This window comes from Oenanthe melanoleuca, chromosome 2 (genome assembly GCF_029582105.1).
Source record: "Oenanthe melanoleuca isolate GR-GAL-2019-014 chromosome 2, OMel1.0, whole genome shotgun sequence".
Classification (NCBI taxonomy): Eukaryota; Metazoa; Chordata; class Aves; order Passeriformes; family Muscicapidae; genus Oenanthe; species Oenanthe melanoleuca.
Window position 1 is genome coordinate 134,509,137 of NC_079335.1, and position 21,630 is coordinate 134,530,766.

At 36.5% G+C, this 21,630-nt stretch overlaps 1 protein-coding gene across 4 annotated transcripts in view; it reads right to left on the reverse strand.

Moving 5' to 3' along the window:
* The window catches only part of ARHGAP12 (Rho GTPase activating protein 12), a 74,478-nt gene that overhangs the window by 32,630 nt on the left and 20,218 nt on the right, over positions 1 to 21,630 (reverse strand). For 3 of the 4 annotated variants that reach the window (XM_056485211.1, XM_056485210.1, XM_056485209.1), the window contains exons 3-5: positions 9,022 to 9,285; positions 3,954 to 4,094; positions 2,319 to 2,399 (exon numbers count right to left, since the gene is read on the reverse strand). In XM_056485211.1, coding sequence (XP_056341186.1) covers positions 2,319 to 2,399; positions 3,954 to 4,094; positions 9,022 to 9,285 — 486 coding nt within the window. The remainder of the gene's footprint in view (positions 1 to 2,318; positions 2,400 to 3,953; positions 4,095 to 9,021; positions 9,286 to 21,630) is intronic. The other variant, XM_056485212.1, reaches the window with a different exon arrangement.

Below are 21,630 nucleotides of genomic sequence, written 5' to 3' on the forward strand. Positions count from 1 at the left end.
GGGCTTTCTGTGAGACTGTCTAAAGTAATTTGTTTTGTAACTGTCCTCCCCTCCCAACATATACCCTCACAATTTTAACACATGTACCAGAACAGTGTGTTATTCCAAAGCACGTGCACATTTACAGTTAATTCTATTACTCTGAAGATTTTTAATGTCACAGTATTAGCTCAGCTAGTGTGCTATTTCCAGAAATCTCTGAAATATTCTTAGTCCTAAAGAAATTCAGATTATTAAAAACCATCTAACAAAAAGATTCTATTCTTTTTCTGGTTTAATAGCATTACATGACCGTGCTATTACATCACTTTATTTCACAAGATTTGGAAGGCAATATTTGTGCTAAATACACTGGGGGGGGGAAAAAGAAAACAAAACTGTGCAAGAGTAAGATTTTTCCTAGTAACTTACTTTTCATTTAAGAAAGTGTTACAATGCTGAGATGGTTTCTATGGTTTTCTCTCACTATTGAACAGAATTTTCAACATAGATTAATTATCTTCAAAGCAGTTTTGTGGTCTGAGTGGTCTAATTCATTTGTTTTAAGTACTTTAGAACCAGCTTCAGCAAGATCTTTGAGAGAATAATCTTCAACCATCTTTAATTACTCACAAGCATAACATCTTCAAATATATAGTTAGATAAAACAAAGCTAAACCTTTTGTTGAAATATTTAATCTATTCCACAGAATTTCAAGTTAAAATCCAAGGATTTCTGAAAATACAGAGACTCTTGGATCATGAATCTAAGAGTCAACTGCTCATTTTCTTCTGTTAACCTCATATTTGCTACCAGCCAGGTTTTACTAGTTTCAAGAAGAAATTAAAAATTACATTCCACCCAAATGGATCATGAGAAATAATTTTCAAGGAAAATTTCTAACACTTTCACTTTCAGATCACAAATTACAAACCAAAGGCTATGTTTCATTTTGGAAGTGGCTACTAATACAACAGAACTCAGACTTTGTTTAGAATCACTAGAATAACATGAATTATTAAACAAATTCTAGAACCCACTCCTTTATGCCTCTTAATGTACCTCAGGTAAAGGTTCTGGATTACCTTTGTGATTTACTCTAATTGGATTAAAGGCAATTTGCTATTTAATTCAAATCCAAACTCAATCTATTTTTGTGAAACACAGTCTCTTCCAAGTCAAAACTTCCTGCACAGCAGAAGTCATAGAATGAAATACTCACGACATTATTCCCCAAAATTATTTCAATTATACATATTAAAATAATAATTGCTTCTGGTAAAATCTGGTCTATCATATTTTCAGACTTCTAATAAATCCAATAACTAATCAAAAACTATACAGCTTTTAAAACCAATAGGTACAGATTATATTGTTACCTTGAGGCATGGTACAAAATTTATCTAACACATCAGACTAACACAGGAGAATTTTCAAAGCCAACTCAGCTCTTCAGTGATTCAAATGCACATTTTTCTACTGACATAAAACAGTTTAATATATAACTTCATTCATAATTTTCAATGTCAGTATTTTCTCACCAGTATTATGAAAGCAGTACCTATTAAGGTTGCTCCTTTCTAAGTGGAAGTGCCTTGAGACACTGATTTTTGTACTGACAAAACAATAATGGAAAAACATATTTTTTCATATATTTATGCACACACTTCTGTGTGAAACAATTTTTCTAATGGTCACACTTTATTAAGTAGTATTGAACAAATAGCAGGAAGACATGCATAACAACATCCATATGACAAATGTCCTAGTTTTTTGTAGTGAGTATGAGAATTAAATAGTATTAGGTATATTCTCAGACTACCAAGTGTCCATAGATCTGACACTTCCCTATAAAATTCTATTTTCACTACATAATTAATATATACCAGAACATACTTCTGGTGAAACTGTGTCATCCTCAAAGATACCACAACTCTGTTGAAACGTGGTTTTTTACAGCACTTGTTTGTATAAGCACTTTGGAGAGTACTAAAAATAGACTACAGTTTCTCAGTGAAGATTTCTCTTTTTCCTATACAGGTTTTCTTTATCACAGCAAAATCACAGATCCTATTCTGCAGCCCTGCCTAAAACCTTTGCTCAGTTCAGCAAAGACACCAGATCTCCTCTGACATCTGAACAGCTACCTACATCCATTTTTCATGTTCTTGAGTATATTTTTTTTCTTCATAATCAGAAATTCCACAAAACTGCAATAAATAACAAAGAGTACTGAGTTATCTGGTGGTTAATACCTCACATTAAAGCCTGATAGAACATATATACAGGAAGAGGGGAAAGCCCCAAGTTGCTGAAGTTTCTTTTTTAGGTCACTCACCTTAGGTAACTCCCACTCTGACCTGGAACCATCAGCACTGTAGTAGTATGGTCTACCTTGTTCATCTGCATGTTTTATCCACTGCAGAGAGAAATGTGATGATAGAAAACATAATCAGAGTGACAGTCACAACAGTAAATCTCTGAGACTTGAGATTTAAAGTTAATTAAAAATTAAGTGCCATCCACTTCAGCTGAGTCTAATGCACAACCTCCATTAACTAACCAAAGTTAGATTGCAATGAGAGCAACAGTTTTCAGCACCCTGATTTTTTTCTTCTGAAACTCCTCAGAAAAAAAAGTTCTGCAATATCCTGCAAGAGATTGTGATGAATAGATTTTTTTTTAAGATGGCATATCTCATTCTTATCAACATTATATTGTCAGTTTAAGGATGCACAATTTTTCCATCAGATCTGCATCAGGATCTTATACATAAAATTACAAAAAAGCAGCAACTGCTGATAATTTGAGAAATACATGCACTTGCTGAACAACTTTTTTAAAACATCAATGGAAAATGAGATGCAGTCCCTAGAGAAATCATGAAGGAGACAATATAATTTCTGTAACCTCTATAAGCACCTCCCACAGTCAAAGAAGCAAACCCATGACAACTGGGACTGGTCATGCAGAAAGAAAATAATTGTAATGAGCAAAAATCAACAAGATGATCGCAGAAAAATACAAAAACACTCACAGCAAGGCTCTTGGCTCAAGCAGGTTTCACAAGATTGCCTTTCTATAACTGTTTGTGGTAGGAAAGGCTGGTTTTTATTAATCCCAGTGCAATTAAAAAAGAAGGCTGCATATTTGCTAAAACATAGGAATGTGCTTTACAGATGTTTGTAAGAAACAGATTAAAGAGGATAAAATTCTAAAACTGACAAAAAAATCCAACTATTAGAAAATTCTTGCAAATAAAACTTGCTTAATTCAACTCAAGAACAGGTGATGCTATATGACAAAGTACAGTTTCAGTGAACACTGTAGAAGTTAAAAAAATCTCAAAATGCAATTTCAGTGAACAATTATAAAAATGGACTGCTTTATAAATATAAACAAATACTGTAATTATTTTAACTGGGAGAAGTTTTATGGCATACCCAGAATCACAGTAAGTAGTCAGTAGCAATTAGATAACAAGAATAGGGCATAAATCTGCTGAAATGGCTGTAATTTAATTAAGAAGTTTATTTGAAAGTAGCAATGAAAATCTCTAATAATGGAAATTATGAAAGTGATAAAGCAGCATTACATTCAGTTTAAAAACATTTTAACTAGAAGGTCTATGCAGACAAAAGCAGCTCTCAAAAGACAGTAAGAAAAACTTATTGGTATGAAGCTCATTCCTGAAGTATAACCAAGAGCAAGGGGGAAGGCAGGAACTAAAAAAAATATTCATGTTATGTTCATTGAATATAATCTGATACACAACTGGAAATAAAATTTCTTCTAAGAAACAAAAACATACATAAGAAAAAAAGTTCACTTGCTAAAGCTTCATGCATATTTAAAAAAACAAAATGAGACACTGCTGAAGTATGCTCTTCACTTTTGGAAATGCAGGTTTCATTTCTAGAAGTGAATTAGTGGAAAAGATTTAGAACACATGATGAGAAGAAGGAAAAAGTACCTTTTCATTAGTATAGTCATTGGTATATAAGGTTTGACCATGTTCATCCAACTCTTCTGACCAACCCTTTGGAGGAGAACCATACTGACTATCTGACTGGCTGTAACAAGAACTGTGGTCGTTTTCTTCTGATGAAAGATGCTACAAGTAGTCAGAAACATATAAGGCAGTTTTGAGAATGAAAGCGCTTTAAAATCTGAAAGATCAAAGATTATTTGACTAGAAAGAGAATAGTAATGAAATCAGGGAGTTCACATTTTCACAAGTTATATGAGAGAATGAGATGCATTTTTACAGTGCAGACAATTCAAAGCATTTCCAGAACAACTAGCTTTTACTGATACATTTTTTTTTATTTCCACTATACCAGATTTCACTACTCAAATTTAAACTCCAGGGGTTCTGCTTATTCAAATTTTATTCCTACAAATTTACATTACTGATGAAGAGAGTTAGCTTTACTAATCTGCATTGCTTTAAAGAAACCTGGGAGCCTTGCTACCTCAGTTTTCTACCACCATCCCAAATTTCATACCTAAATCCTTCTCCTTTTCTCAAATACATTTGGAAACACAGGAGTGATTAAGGACAACTTGAAACTCCAGTTCCACCTTCTCAGATGCCAGCACTTTACAGTATTTGTCCAATGCATCTCAAAATATTACTAATTTCCACTCCCTTCCTTTCAACTCTGAAGCACATGACAAAGAGCATTGCAAAAGCAAGGCTCTCCACCAGGCAAAACTAGCTGAGGTGAAAAATTGTTTCCTGAAGGTAGAAGTAAATTATTATGCTAGGGACAAGTTTGATGTGTAACACAGAGAAAAGATTTACACACACACCAAAAAATTTCTGTTCCCCCATAAACTTTGTTCACCCCCTTGCTAACACGCTGTAGTCTTAGTCTAATCATCCACTCCATGCATCAAAAAAAAATCTCCCTTCTTTCATCTCCTACAACATCTCTATGCTGTGGTCTCCTGAGGAATTCTATGCAGATTTCCTTTACAGTGACTTGGATCCTCAGCTAGCAGGAGGCATAACATTTAGAGACACCCTGCTACTCAGAGTCAAATACTATGGCTCAATAACACTGGCATAAGGGTTTTGACTGTAAGGCAAGGAGAGAGAAACAATTTCAATTTTAAATAGGAAAAAACCTCTCCCAAAAAATTAAGTCTTACAAAAAATATTTAATTACCAGAAAGTCCCCAGCTTTTAAAAATCAGTGGGTTTAAAGACTATATGTTTAGTGACACACCCAAATGACTTCTATGTAGGTTTTTGGTGTTATTTCTCTGAGTACCTTAGCACTTGTGTGACACAAACTCCCTCAACTGACATGACCCAGTTTAGCAAGCACAGGAAAACCCACAGGAAATTTTTAGGCCATTAATTAAGGAACATGAAAAAACACAAATGTCCTTACAGCTTACAGAATGCAAGCATGAAAACTATGGATTAACCAATGCTGCCCCTCTTGCACATGGGGCAACTTGAAATTCTCATGTGCCTATTCATAACCACTGTGGAGAGGAGGAGAGCAGAGGAAGCAGGGTGGGGGGGAGGTCTTCAATCTCATTTTTACACTTGCAGAATTAAGACTGAAGAGCTGCCATGGGTGCTAGTGGCCACATTTGAACTACACTTTCATAGGATAACTACACTGTATACACATACATAAGTTTACATGGCTTTAACAGTTAAATATTAATTGCACTGACTGACATAAGGCAAATCAATGTAGAAGACTTTGGACATTTTTATTATTACTATCTATAGAGATTATGACTTAATAATATATTCTCCAAGCAGCTTCTGATACTGAAGAAACACCCTACACAGGTAAAACTAAACAGATGGCTGAAAATGAAAATTCCCCAAGTAAAAACCACTCTTGTATAGCAGGAATGACTGTTAGTGTGTCTATCTGCATGGCATCCATATAATAACAATTTAAATGCTGCAAGGCTTAACTCACATCCTGTACATTTGCAGGCCTAAACTTCAACAAAATTCCTGAGTTGTTACAAATTTTACCAAGCCAAGGCACTCCTTTTTCTCAGCTGTCAGGAACAGCTGCTAAGCTGCATCAACAGGGTTTAGAGAACACTAACGTGGCTAAACCACATTCCACAGCTTTCAATTTCACTTTCAACACTTTTTCAGCATTAACTGCCTCTATGTTTTTTTTCATATTGTCCATGTTTTATTTCAAGTCTCATCCCCAGTTAAACTATCCCACACTTAAATAAAGCCATCTTAAGTAGACAGCTGCCCAACCTTACACCTTATAAGAACTTAGCTGTGACATTAAAGAGAATTACAGAAAAGGTCCCCCACATCATTGCTTCTATTGTCATTCTTTTTTCTATTTACATAGAAAATTCCTGGGGGCAGAGACCAGTTCAGCACCACGCATTTAACAGAAACAGCTATCTGTCTCCCTTCTATCATTTAATCCTTCTAGCTTTAAACATTACTACTACTTGTGAAAGTAAAAATAATCAGGAAGAATACTAATTAAGGAAGCTACCATCCCTTTATTACTGTTTGTTTACATTGAAACAAAAAACATGGAATGAAATCGCTTTCTGGACATTATTTAAATCTAGTCTTGAAATTCAATTAAAATCCATTGCTTTTCTACAGCTGTTGGGTAATTTGTGGATGTCTGTTTCACCTTCTATCTAGGCATTAAGGGTTTGTCTTCTCTATTATTGTGACATCTCATTCCTCTTAACAGCTCAACTTAAATCACTTGACAAATTTCTCCTAGTTACTGTTAAGCATTCCTTCCTCAGATACATTAACAAGTCACTCCTCTAATACATTTTATCTGTAATTCCAAAATCTTACACAGTTTCTTGTAGCCCTGTCCATAGGACTTCACTGCCTCCCCACATCCCATCCATGTAACATATAACATCCATTTAACTGTCATGACCTACAACTGCTTTCTTTCAATGTCTGTGACCAGGTACTTTGGCAAATAAGGTACAATTCTGCCCCTTTTTAATTATCCCATAAAATTTGATTTTCTAATCACAAAGTTCAAAGACCAACTATAAACTATGTCATGTTTAATACATTACTCATATATTAGAATATGTGATCTCTCAGTTCTCATTTTTACATCACCTTCCATTTTGCTACCTCATACAACACAAGCTCCTCTGAGGACAAATCACTAGAAACTAGCATTTAATCCTTCTGCATGTTCTGTTTTATTATTGAAAGAGCATAACTCAGACTAGCATAAAAGCCAACTTAAAATTATTAAGATATGTTAGCTCTAACTTTTCCGAATCAGACAAAATTTGAGATGCCCTACATTTTACTGTAGCTTAATCTTGGATCTCAGTCTTTACTTTATATTGGATTAAGTACCCAGAAGCTTCAAAAAGGAGCACAAACAGTGGAGTTTGAAGCATGTTCCCAAATGCAGAACAGAAAAGGAAAGAAATGAAAGAGAGGTGGGGGAAAAGGAGCTTCAAAATCAACACATGACTGCTGGTAAGTGGATTGACATGACCATGCAATGTGTATCTCTCCCTGGACTCACATTTTGATAAGCCAGTCAAGACACAAATTACTTAAGGAGCTTATGCTGCTGGAAATACAGACTTAGTGTCTAGTTAAAAATCAAAATATGTATCATCCACTGGTCTCACCAAGACTGAAAACCTGATCGACATAAATGTCTGATAGCCAACTTGTGATACCTGAAGCATCACAAATAAACAGAACTACTGAGATGAAAGAAGATATGGGCAATTAAAAAAAAATTAAAAATCAAGCATTCTGAAGATGCAAGCATGTGGTGAAGCGATGGTGCAGACATATGAGTCAGAGGGATTGCTTGCAGATGGGGAGGGAGAAAGAATTCTTGCAAGTCCTTCCATGAAAGAAGGAAGAACTGCAACAATGAGAAAACCATTACTACGACAAGGAGAAGCACTGCTCAAAAAAGCAATCGGCTTATCCAGACTAAAACCAGTCTTATCCAGCAAAAGGACAGTCAGTGATAAATTAAGAGACTATCACCAGAGATACCAAAGGGACAGGCATAAACATTCCATCTGTTTGCCTGCTGCTGCCATTTGCCTGAGGCAGGAGAATTTGGCTATTTAAATGCTTGTGGATGTCACAGTTCCTGTGAAGGGCAGTACCAAAGGAAATGAAAGGTCTCCATTTCCCTTTCTCTCCTGTTCCTATTACTACCTTTCCAGAGGCAGACTTCTGTGACAGGCTTCCAGCAATCAAAAATTTTGGAGCAGTCCATAATTCAATTTTAAAATTAAACTCTGCTTATATATATATAGGATATGTAGGGACACTATATAGAGTTGGCAAAGGAGAAAATCCACCAAATATATGTATATATATATATATATTTGAAAAGGGTATATAGAAGTGAATTATGCGGAAGATTTGAAAAATATTTGCTTTTTCTTTCCATCAGGAAACTGGTTAACCTCAGTTCTGTTTGGACACAAGAACAGTATTTTAAGCATATCTAATTGTAATATCCATCTCCCAATTCCTTTGCTTTATCAGAACTACTGTTCAGATAAACATACCCCATGATCAGACTTTCCCTAGCAACAGGCTGCACAGAATAAATTTGCACCTCAAATATTAGTCCAAATCATCTTTTATCATAAATAACTTCATGGTAAGCCTCAAATGTCTCAAGCAAGGTCAGCAGCAAAGCTTTACCAAAAGGCTTTGCAAAAGCAAAACTTTTACATAATGAAAAAAATCCATTGATATCCTAAAGAATATGTTTATGGCCTGAATGTAATCTAGTCAAAAGTGGCAATATCTGCTATGGGGCTGCTTGTACAGGCATTTTTACAAGTTGCTACTCTTCCATACAGTTCATGCATGCATTCCTGTACACAAAAGCAACTCAAGAGTCGAACTGTTGACTACTTCATACCAAGACCCATAACCAAAAAGACAAGGGAGGACACTCCTTGAAACTAAGAGATACCAAATTCCACAGCAAAATACCATTCACAGGCATTACAATCTCATTGCTTTTGATCTCAGAAGGAACTACCTCGTGGTCTGCATGGCTCTGGGAATCCCCTTTATTAATGCTCGCGTCCCGGGCCCACCGCGGAGGTTTCCAGGTGCGCTCCTGCGATCCTCTGTTGTAGTAATAACAGCGTCCTGTCGTATCTTTATGGGTTTCCCATTCCCCATTTATTTGGACTGGAGCACTTGTAGGTAGTGGAGGAAGTGCAGACTGAGATATTTTCAGTTCTTGTAAATTAGCATAAACTGGTGAATCAGGCCTCCCTTGGCTTGGTGGAGTAGTTGGCTATTGAGAGAAGAAATGCACTGTTAACGAGCAAATGAATTTTTGAATGCTCCCCTACAAATCAGAATACAGCAGTAAAACAAACCAACAAACTCCTTTTTTTGTTGTCAAGTACAAAAGCACAAAGGACAGCCATAAAATGCTGAGGTGTAAGAACATTAGATTCTTAATTCTAAGGTAGATATCACAAGCTATATTTATTTAATACTGAACCAATTTTTCAGCATTTCTCCAGATGACAGCTGATAATTATGTCTTACAGCTGATTTGAAATACACTGGAATCATCATCAAAAAATTATATGGTTGCCATGCCTTGCTGAAAAACTTCAGCTTTACAATTCAAGTATTGCTCAGAAACTGTAAGTAATGTGATCTTGTTCAATACACAGCATTTCTGAGATGCCACTTGTTAGGCAAAGATTGTTCCCCAACCTTTCCAGCTCACTGTTGATGCAGTGATGGTGAATGTAAAGCAGCATTTCTGTATTCTCAGCAAGGTCTAAAGAGGCAGCTCAGTCAGAAGGATGAGCACAATGTGGCAACTAATCACCTGTATGCCTTTTCAAACATGCTTATTTGAAAATATTTTAGGCAACATCACCAAGTGCTCCAATTACCCCTCTCTTATTGTAGAAATTAGGTGGATATTCTTATCCACCTGATTTTGCTCACATACATTCACAGAAATAGAACAACAAATACCTACAAGAAAACAAAACACTAATTGCTTATTAATAAATTGCTTATTAATAAATAGTTTGCTCAAGTGACAGCAGAAATTATGGTTAGAGGACCACAGAACTTACTGAAACCACAAGTAACTCCAAATGAGCCCCTACAGTGTTTAGGAGAGAAATAAAGCTTCAGATGTTCAATTTTTAAAGTCTAATACAAACACACCATGCAGAGTGCTAGAGCATGTGTTTTCACAAGAGCTGTGATTATGACACTGTGAAAGCAGCTAGTTATTAAACCAAATTAAAGAGTTTTCTGGTAATGCACTGCTATTTCTGTATTTTAAGGCACAATATTTAGGTACTCTAAAGGAAAAACCATACAATTTATACCATCCCCTTGGTTTTAATTGAGCAGCTTTGCTGTAGGCAAGTCCTTGTGCCTCCTGTTGCTACTGCATGGCATAAAAGACCTTTTATAATGTACTTTGAAACATAAAATCATAAGATGCTAATCTAGGCCACATCTAATCATAAATTATCAGGGTTTGCTCAGGCAAGACAGCATATCATACCACACAATCTTATATAAACTGATTGCACCATAGGTAGAACCAAATATGGGCAATATCCACAACCAAAGGGGGAAACAGCTCAAGAGGAACTTAAAAAGATTATAACGGGCATGGACTTGTTCTGCATGCCTTTAGAAGAGACAACACAGCTTACCAGATATAGCAAGTACAGTACATCTAAGGCAAACCACAAGTGCTGAAAACAAAAAAAACAAAAAAAAAAACAAAACCAAACCAAACCAAAAAACAAAAAAAAAAAAAAAAAAAAAAAAAAACCAAAATGCAGCACTGGCAAAATGTGAAAGCCAAAATCCATCAGTATCCTCCTATACTGAATGAAGGAAAAATCTGTTTAAATATTGATGAATAGTAAAAGGATATTTTTCTACTAAGTCACACATGCTGCCTTTTTTTTTTTTTTTTTGTGAAGAGGGTAGAACTGCTGCCTTTGGTAGAGTTGTAGAGTTGATCTTGAGAGCCCTGAGAGCATAAACAACACCACTGTGAATGAAGAACACCCTTCTGTCTACAGGGATGAACCAGTTCCCTGGGATGTTGGGGCAGGAATCTTGATGCCTCCTCATTCAAGAGCACCATTTTTGCCTCGGTGTCCTAAGAGCCTGCAGAGCTGCATCTCCCACACAAACCATCCTGCCATTAAACCACAGGGTTTGTCATTGAAATGACACCACAGAAAGCACAAACCTCCAGCTCCTTCCTCTCTTTTAAGGAAGTGGCAAAAGTGGCACCACCAAGCACCCTGGCTGCTGCCACGAGGGGCTGGTGGCTTGCACAACCCTCACCTCTCCCGAGATTCCTCCTCTACACAAAGCAGTAAGGCAGCTTCTCTGTCTGGTCCACATTTAACAGCTACTTAATTAAGAGCCATCATTAAAAGAACAGTTCTGTATATTAATAAAAGTGTTTTCCAAATAGAAAGCCTGCAACACAGAATGCTTTGTATATTTTTGCTTTGGAATATTTTCTCAAGCAGCACACACAAATATGGCTCAGAGGCTTCACACTGAGGTTTCCAAACATTTCAGCATTACAACTAGCACAGCTCCAGATGAAGCTGCAGGACAGGGATGTGCTCAGCCAATACTGGGAGCTCACAGCCAAAGTCCTGCCACCTAACCCAGGCAGTACACAAGTTATGTTTGGAACAATAACATGATATCAAAGTGTAAATGAGGCATTTTCTACAGAATGCTCAGTGCTTCCAAACTCAATATACCAATTTCTGGTTTTCTAGGAGAAGACAGAACTTTTCTCCTGAGCAACAACAAACAAGACAACTAGCTCTCCAGTCAAGCCAGCCCTCCAGCTACTTTCACTACCTGTTGTTTTCTCTTCTGACAGATTTTTCAAGGAGAACTGCAATATTTTGAAAGATGTCTGGAAATTACTGCTCTCAGTGACGCATTAAGAAAATGCAAAGCCACCAGTCTGACTATAACACACAGCTTAGCTCATAAGCACGTCTTTGAGGGACATGACTTTGTTATCAGGAACTATTTTTAATAACCTTGTAGCACACAAGGAAACTTCCTCATACCCCAAGCTGCTTGATGAGGTAGGTTGTTGTGTCTAGGATTTTGCTCAGCTCAACAGCACTCAACCTTACCAAGGCTAATTTTGTCAAAATCTTATTTATTGATAAGAAAAAAACAGTTTTTAGGAAGTTCAAAGTTTCCTTAAATTAACTAATTAACACTAATTAGTGTCTGTTCCTCGCCCCCACCCCTGGCTGGGGAGTCCCACAAAGGAGGTCACAGTGGATGTCCCTGCAGAGCTCCCAGGCACTGCACCATCTCCCCTTTCCTTTCAGATGACCATTTTGTGAGTTCACAACTGAGTTCTGCAAAAAGCCAAATAGCAAATTAATTTAACTTTCATTTATCAAAATCATTACTCACTGACAATATATTAATACAAATAGACAGAGCATTACCTGAACCAAAACAGTTCCTGATCACTTCCAAAACCAGACATACATAGTTAAGGGATTTAAATATATGTTAAACACTAAACAGGACTTCCAGTGAGAACTTCCCTCCCTGAGGGCTTTTTTTTTTTTTTTGCACTATCAAACTGTGAATGCTCATAAACATGGAATCAAATCTTCCCAAAGAGACTCCTTGTCTTCTCACTATCAGAATTGCAAGAACACGTCCTTCAACACGCCCATGCATGCACACATTAAATGCCTTCTACTCCAAACATTTCAACATTCATTTGCTATTTGATATGCATTTCAGACTTTTTTTACGTAGCTTTCTTGTGGTAAGAACAATGAAGGACTCCTGCTGAAAAGTGATGTAGGAAAATTAAAAAAGCAGAAATACTTTTATGACACTACAACATGAATGAAAATTGTACAGCCCATTAAGCACTCTGGCAACTTCAAGAACGTAAGAGCCTCTCCCAGAGCTCAGCAATGCCCTGTAAAATACTGTAGAAATCTGCCACATTTAACCTCTCAGAAAAGTCTGCTCGCACTAGACCCTTGCTAATTGATATGGAAAAGAGTTTCATGCAGCCAGGACCAAGTTTCCAGGATCAACACGCACTCTTCAAACAGAGACTGCACACACAGCATTTTCAGAACACAGTTTCTATACTGGCACAGTAGGAAGCAGATATGGGCCTTTAAAAAAAAAAAACAACCTGTTAATCATTCATGAATGAACAGTCAACATTTTTAACAAAGGCCACAGATATGCTATCAGGCCTCTGGAAACCTGAACTCAGTGCAAGGGAAAGCAAAAGTACACATTCCAGTAATGAAAAGTACCTTGTGAAGTAGCATAGTATACCAGCAACAAAAAGTAAAGTTTGCTTGTAACTGGTAATTACCTTTTTCCTTTATAGAACTTAAATTCAAGACAAAAACCTCTAGAACATAACAATTGCTTAAAGAATGACTGCAATGCCAGCCTGCAAAACATGACCTACCACACATCAAATTGCTTTCACTGTGGTGCCTGTTGCAGCTTCTCTCAATGTTATGAACCCGAATGCAAAAGCTTTCAATTCACCAGCAGCATTCAGATTGCTGTAAATAGCTGCTAAAAATGAAGAGCCTTAAAAAAAAAAAAAAAAAAAAAAAGGCAAATCTCAATATTCCTTATGAAGTTACAAACAACAGATTGTCCATACTCATGCAAAAGAGGAGCATTATATTGAAGGAAAGCAAGGGAATATTGTCTCTGCAGCAGCAAGCTGAAGAAAGGAGAACAGGAAAATCCCACAGCATCCTGAGACTGGGAAGTAAGCATCCCAGTTCCCTCAACAACTGAGCTTCTTGCCAAGGAATTCCCACTGTCCTTTTAGGAAGGCCTGGGACTTCAATACCAGCTTTATTCAACAGGAATGATACAAAAGAAATCTCAAAAACTCTACAGATTCATTTTCATAAAGTGACAACTTCAACTGGAATAATTAGCTCGTCTTTTCTTTCCTCTTTCTGCTTTGAGTTTATATTTTTACTAACATGTGCTGCACTCTGTTTTCTTTCTAACAGATACAGGTGTATTTACAATTTATACCCAAAAACCCACAGATTTTTCAGTGAGTCACTCAGAGGTGAACAGAGAAAGCTAATTTAACAAACCAAATTTAAACAGGAACTGAATCAATTTTTTACACTCTAACCTTCTCCAACATAGGCTGGATAATTCACACTCTAAGGAACATATTAAACAAAATATGAGAGTAAATATTATAAGCCTGTTAATAGCTGATTATAAATTTCAGACAAGCTATAGCAATGCAAGTATTATTTAAGTGCATTGAAGTTTTTGTGTTCAGCTTATTTGCCATCATTAAGTGGTAACAAAAAAAAATACAACATTGCAAAGCAATACAGAAATAAAATCATCCCATACAAATAATTCAAATATACCTGCCTAACAAAGGCCATTCAACCATTAAAAGCATCCCATTTAAAATCTAAGCAGATAGATTCAAAGTAATTTTTTAATGGCTAGTCAGTAACTTTTGATTAGACTGGAAACACTTATATTAAGCATGATTCACCTGTGCTAATTTTATCTTTCAGAAAATTTTGTATTTCTTACACTGAACTACAGGCTGATATATTACTTCTTTCTATTACTGGAGATAGTTGCATACAATTATTTGTATTATATATACTTCTATTAATATTCTGCTTAATGAAAGCAGATTATGAAACTGAGTCTTAGGACATCAGGGTTGCTAGAATGTGCTTGTGTTATTTCAGCCATGTAAATTCTCTTCTGTTTTAGCTCTCATAATACAAAAAAAAAAAAAATCCTATAGTTGATGAAAATACAAATCTTTATGCAGTGCTAACTGTAATCTACCAACATCTAGGTGCATAGCAAAAAGCCCCTCAAACTATAGACATTCCCTTCCCTTTGAAGCCCAAAAGAAGTGACTTAAATTATTTTCATACTTATCAAGATTATGATTTGTTTAATTGTATTGCAAAATCCTGCAGCACAGAAAGCTAAAGATGACTGCCTCTGTCATGCTCACACTGGGGAACAGGAATGGAAACTGGCTGCAGCAGCAGGACACAGCCTGTGACAGGAGGGAGCACTTGGCTGGGTCTTGGAGCACCAGAGACCACTCCCAGATCATCCATCATAAGTGACTGATCAAAGAAAATTGATGGAAAACCATTTTTTTCCCTGCATACTCCACAATTTGCCATTGACATTCCTGCAGTTGCCCACTGCATGAGCAAACTATTACATATGAACGTAGGAAGTTTATAGCAATAAAAGAAAGTATACTGAAGGATTCAACAGTGATGTCAAATATTTTAAAAAACGGAAATAAGATTTTACAATGGGATCCTTTGTCAAACATGCACAAAGATGACAGTGTTTACCGTGCTTGTACTTTGCCACTTGCACAATCTAGCTTCTTCTTCCCATAAAAAAAGCTTTTGTCCAAGGATATAGACAAAGCTGCTTTTCCTGGAGCAGAAAATTTCAATACCATATGAAACACTTTACGTCATACACGCTTACACAGCAAGCTTACCCCAGTTAGGAAACAGGGGCCAAATTTGACAATGTTCAAAACTCAGACAGTAAATTTCCTTCATCCTTTTTCCCCCTGTTCACCAGATCAAATGCTGAGACTTTCAACACTCATAATAAAGTTATCTGTAACCTAATTCAGAAATTTAGTCCACATTTTGAATAACCTGGGTATCCATACAGAAGGAGATTTACACATTTATTTTTCTCCACTTTTAGGGAAGTTAATTTCAAGTTGTTTCTGCATTTTAGCTCAACTGCTGTCAATTATTGAGCTCTGTGAAGCCTGCAGTACATATCTGAATGCAGATTTGTGAATAATAAAGCTGTTGGGAATAATTTGTGATGCCTCTCAAGGATGTAGTGTATAAAAATTAAAATAGTACACTAAGACAACACATGACAACTCTAGCTTGCTTTCTCCAGTGGAAAATTATCCTGTAACAGTCCAATAGGTACTGCTTTTGAGATAGCAAGTATCACAAGAGCACAACAAGCTGTTCAGTTGTTTTAGAACTGTTACAGCAGAATAATCTCTCAAAGTTTCAGAAGTAGTGGAGACTCCTCACTTACCAAAGCATTTACTGTTTTAACTGGCTTAATGTATAGCTGTACATCTCATTTGCCTCAGAGAGATGAAAGTATTCTTAAAGGCAGATTATTAAGATCTTCATGGAACACTTCTATGCTGTATCCATTACAGAAACACAGCACATCTGAGTAGTCAGCTCCTATTAAATATTATTGTGGGAATAGTGTAGAATGGTATTATTTGAACTCATAATAGCCTAAAGGTCATGGAAAAGTTTCCATTACAGTCACTTTAAACTGAATAGCAATTTTTTTTTACAATTTACATTTTCAAAAGTACAGATCCCATAGCCTTTAAGTGTACTTTTGAGGGTCCAGTGCTTACACAAAGCAGTGTAAAGCCAGGAACCCATGAAAAGTGCAGATGGGAAAGTAAACACCACCTCTGATAAAATTCCTAAGTTACTGAAGTTGTAGTACTGAGCAAGCTCAAAAACCTAAGAGAGAGCTTGAGAACCACTTGAATAAACAGAATGAAGTCTAAATACTACCACACAAGTTACCAAAACCTCATCATTCAGTAGAGCAAAAACTGTAATATTCTCCTATTAGAAAGAGAAGGAAAAACCTGGAGCAATTAAGAATTTTTAAACTCTATACATGTATTACAATGGTTCACTTCCACAGTAGATAGTTGGGGATTCTTTAAAAAAATAGAGAAAATAACAATTTGCAAGTTCTAAAACAGAGCAGTCATCAAACATGTGTTCTGTTAGAAAGGGTATTTCATTCCAAACATTTGACAAGAAAATGCAGAACTCCCACTCAGTTTACAGCTGCTGTCCTTTTACTCTGCTGCAAAAGCAGATTTCACTTGTGTGAAACTCTGCTTCACCAAATATTGCTCGTGGCAGCCAATCTGGCAAACATTTGCTATGGTTGCATTTCTTGGTTAGGTGTCAGAATAATTTCAAAGTATCTTCTTATGAGCTGCAACACTTAGAAGTTTTTAATAACATATGCAGCTGCAGAACATCACCAGTATTCAAATAGTATGAGCAAAGCTGATGTATGAGCACACTTATTGGGATACTGGAAATACCCTATGGGATTAATTAAGGTGGCAAACCCACTGAAGAGCAGTTAACTAGGAAGCAAAGTATCAAATCAGATACTAGAATGGCATCTGTTGGTTTGCTGACTAATATATTATCAGTAATACATTCTGTTGTGTAACTGGAAGGCTCCAGTCATTTTTTACCCTGTTAACCTCTACATCTGCCTTTCCAAGCATTCCCTGAGTTTATTACCTGCAATTATCATTGACAACCTACTACACCTCTCATGTGCCCCAAAACTCCAGAGGGCAATTTCCTTGATTACACTGCCCACTTGGGAATAAACTTCAGAAACAGCTATTCACATTGACTTCCATAAACATTGTATTGAAATCCTGGGAAATGAGAGTGCTCAATTTATAAACAGGAACACCTGAAAAAGCGTGTTCTAGGGATCATGACTGGCTAAACAATTTCAAAATATATGATTTGAAGAACCAAATTTTACATACTCTCATGCTAACTCTGTACCTTTACAAACCAAAACACAAATTATACACTCAAAGTCTCGAAAAATTATTATAAAATCTGTTCAAGTAATGCATTCATATGCTAATATAAAACAAACTTGGATTAGGAAAATAATAATCTCAGGATGTTTTTTAAGTCTGTACACAAAAAAGTCCATGTTTCTAACTTCAGGCAAATTTTTTAAGAGCTATCATTTCTAACACATCAGAATGTCTACTATAAAAAAAAAAAACCCACCAACTTTATTTCACTTCTTCCTTTCGAAAAAAAATCTTCACAGAAAGGGAAGCCGAGAGAAAAGTAACTTTAAATGAGTTAGTTACCCTACCCATGCACACAAGAAAAGAATGTTCTTCATGCAGGAAGGCAGAAGCCACACTGACACTTCTGCTTATGCAGGAGTTCAGCAAATGCTTTTGCTAATTCAGTTCACGTAATCAAATCAATAAAGCACATAGTTCAACAGACTCAGGCAACAACTCAAAGTTTAGAAAACAAGAAAAATCAAAAATTTGTGTTTCAGAAAACCAGATTATTGCTACATTTTTAAGACCTAGCTATGCTGCTTTACTGGCCACCAGCTACCAAAAGGAGCAACCCCATCTCCCTTGCTCTCTGCACCCCTGATGTGACCCTGCAGCAAAGGGATGGAAAAAACCAGAATGGCAATAAAGTAACCCCGTTGAGCCTTCAAAGACAAAACAAACAAAAACCCCACAAATAAATAAAAACCCTCCCATATCTAAACTCCTTAGGTGTTTGCAGGTCACTGCAAGGTCAGCCAGAGACACCTCTGAAGTGCCTGACTCAGGTGACAGGAGAGCAGGACCTTCTCTTTCAGAACCTCTCTGTTAGTCCTTAAGGAGGTTGAGCTGCCTCATTAAATTCCAAAGGTGGCTGAGAGAAGGAATTATCTTCAAGTATCTAAAACAGAAACAGTTATAGAAACAATAATAAGTGAAGAACTGTCTATTTCTCCCAGGAACAAGAAAAAAGAAGGCTAGATTTGAAGAGGGGGGGAAAAGTTACTTGCATATGTAGCAAACAAGGAACTAAATTTCGCAACAATCTGATCAGGAAAATAGGGAACTTTCCTTGAAAGCTTAAGTTCACAACCTTCAATAGCACTGCTGGTATTCTTGCTTCTATCCCTATGCAGTGAGAAAGAACCACAATGGGCTTGTTCTCTGTTTTCCTTACTCTCAACAAGGCTCTGTAAACAAGGCTTTACTACAAATCTGTAACCCTCATCCTGAAAAGCAGCACACTCACATCTGAAATTTGAAACAAATGAAGAAGTTATTAAAATTATATAGTAAAAAGCTGATTTGTTGTACAAGTATGCACAACTGAAATGTTGGGTTTAAGTCCTTGTTTTTTCTTAAGAAGAATCAGCAGCCTATAAGAAAGTACAATACAGTACCATGGTGATCATAGCATTAAAAAACTGAAGTAGAAGAGGCTTCATGGCATCAAAGAAGGAAATAGGTACCCCAAGTAGCTCAGGCAGAAAATAACAAATATTTTCAAGATGTGTAAGGACAGCTTTTCCTGTCACCTCAGAGTACAGAACATAGTAGGATGAAAGATAAGAGTGAAAAAAGAAAGATATTTTGTTTATTAACTTAAGTTCTGCACTTGAAATGAAAAAACTGAATTCTGAAGAACATGTTTTTGTCAGCATTTTAAGAAAAACTCTTTTAACACGAAATCTAATACATGAATATTTTACATATGAAGCATAAAACATTTTCCTCACAGCTTCTTAAAAAATGTAAAAATATTACTAATATTAATTTTAGGTAGAAAAACCTGGGTCAGGAATGGTGGGAATATCTTAAATCAATTTAAGAAAGGAAAGATGCTATATTCTCCTCTCCTCTGTAAAACACCAGGGTATCTCGACACTCAAAATAAGTTAAAACCTGGAAGTGTTATAAAATCATACCAGTAAGGAAAGAGGAAATTTTCTCTCCCCTCTCCCTGCATACCTTCCCCAAAAAGAAAAGTTTAAGGACAATTTTCTTCATCTTGCAGCAAAACTGGCAGGGATAAAACAAGAAGCTACCCCTGGGTGTAGTCATCCTTCCAATTTCAGACATTCCCACAAATCTGAGGGATGAGTTGTGGACAATCAAACTTCTCAGATTTCAGAAAATTAATAGGGACATACCACCATTTTCAGTCATGTCAACCCTGTAGTGATCCTGTCCAGTTCACTGAGGTGGTTAACCACAAATAATTAGTAAGATGCAAAACAAACCAGACAAGAAAATATACACAATGCTATACTTTGTGAGATTAATACATTTTTGTTTTGTTTTTTTTAGAACAAGCAAATTCTACAATGGACAAACCCACTTCCATGATTCCAGAGATGATCAAAAAGGCAGTAAAACCATGTCTACACTAAAAAGTTTTCCAGCACAGAATTTAAATCACCCAAAGCAATATCCTGAGATGTGCCAACAAGTGGGAATATTTGTGCTTCAACAGCACTTTTTCCCGACTGTGAATGATCAACTTCACCATCCTCAGAACAGCAGCTTGTAAGTCAATTCCCAGGTACAATTTGGAAAAACACCCCAAAATGTTATGAGCTGGCAAACCATAAATGTTTGATTCAGAGTAGTTTTAGTGAAACCTGTGGCCATTTCCCCCCGGTTCGCTTTCAGCTGAAGCACTGACAGGAAACTTAAAGTCATTTTTCTTCCCTGAGAAGTTGCAAATAAGCAAATGATGAAACAAGCTGCATTTTGTAATACAAAATAGAGGTCCTGCAAACCAAATGAACTGGGCTTTGGGGCTTTTGCTTAACTTCTTTATGCTTCTGAGTAAAGGTAGTACAATCTAAAATCCACTATTCTGTTCAGAGGCAGTTAATTGTAACTTTCACAGCCCAAATATAACTTCTACATGGCCATGAGGATAAAAAATTCTATTGATTGTATGCTACAGTAACCAAGAAAGAACCACAATACACCATCAATGCATAGTGCCTATAGCATGTCTATTCTGTTTTACATAAAACAACTGGTGAAGGGATTAAGACAGTGTGTCACGTGGTATAGAAACTTATTTTAAAAAGGAGGAGAGAAAGAGTGTATGCCACAATATTCACAGAATAATAATGAATAGGCACATCAACAATTCCCCCAAAAGTTCAGCACAGATATCCACTCTACAAAGCCAAAACTAAATCTCTCCTCTTCCAACAATACTCCTTATACATAACTCAGTTCCAGGTTTCACACAGAAAATTACTGCAGGATGTCCACTGGTATGCACTGTAAAACGTGTGTCAGAACATGTTTCAATAGCCCCTTATGGGACAGGGGCTGCTGAGCAATTAAAAGGCTTGGTACTACCTATTCAACAAAATGCTGTGTTTGCTGTAGATGGCAGCTGTGTAAGTAACAGGACACACACACAAAGTCTTGTTCTAGTTTTCTGTGTGGATTTCATTCACTCAGACAAGTATGAACATCTACTGCAATTAATTTTTTTAACAGAAATCCCCCTGCTTGTTTGCAGGTCCTTCTCAAACAAAGTTTGAGGATGAAAGAACTCTTATGAAGAGGTGAAACAAAGAGATACAGCCTGTAAGAAAGGAGGTGGTGTGTGTGGGAAGGGGGTCAAGTATTGTGATATTTGAAGTAGACTCCATGTCCCAAACTGCTGTCACAGTTACACCAATCCAGAGAAGGTCTGCTAAAGATGCACTGATCATAAAGCTTGCATCTGGTCTTCCCAGGGATGGCACTGCATTCAAATTAGAGCCATTATGACCATGAGCAGCACTGCTGGATTAAGACCATAAAAACCTTTTTTAAATTCTGGGCTCCAGGAATGAGATAAGACTCTCAGAAGTAAAAGAAATGAGTGAGACCAGCTGCAAGTGAACCAGACCCTGCAATAAAAAATAGGAAGCAGAGTTC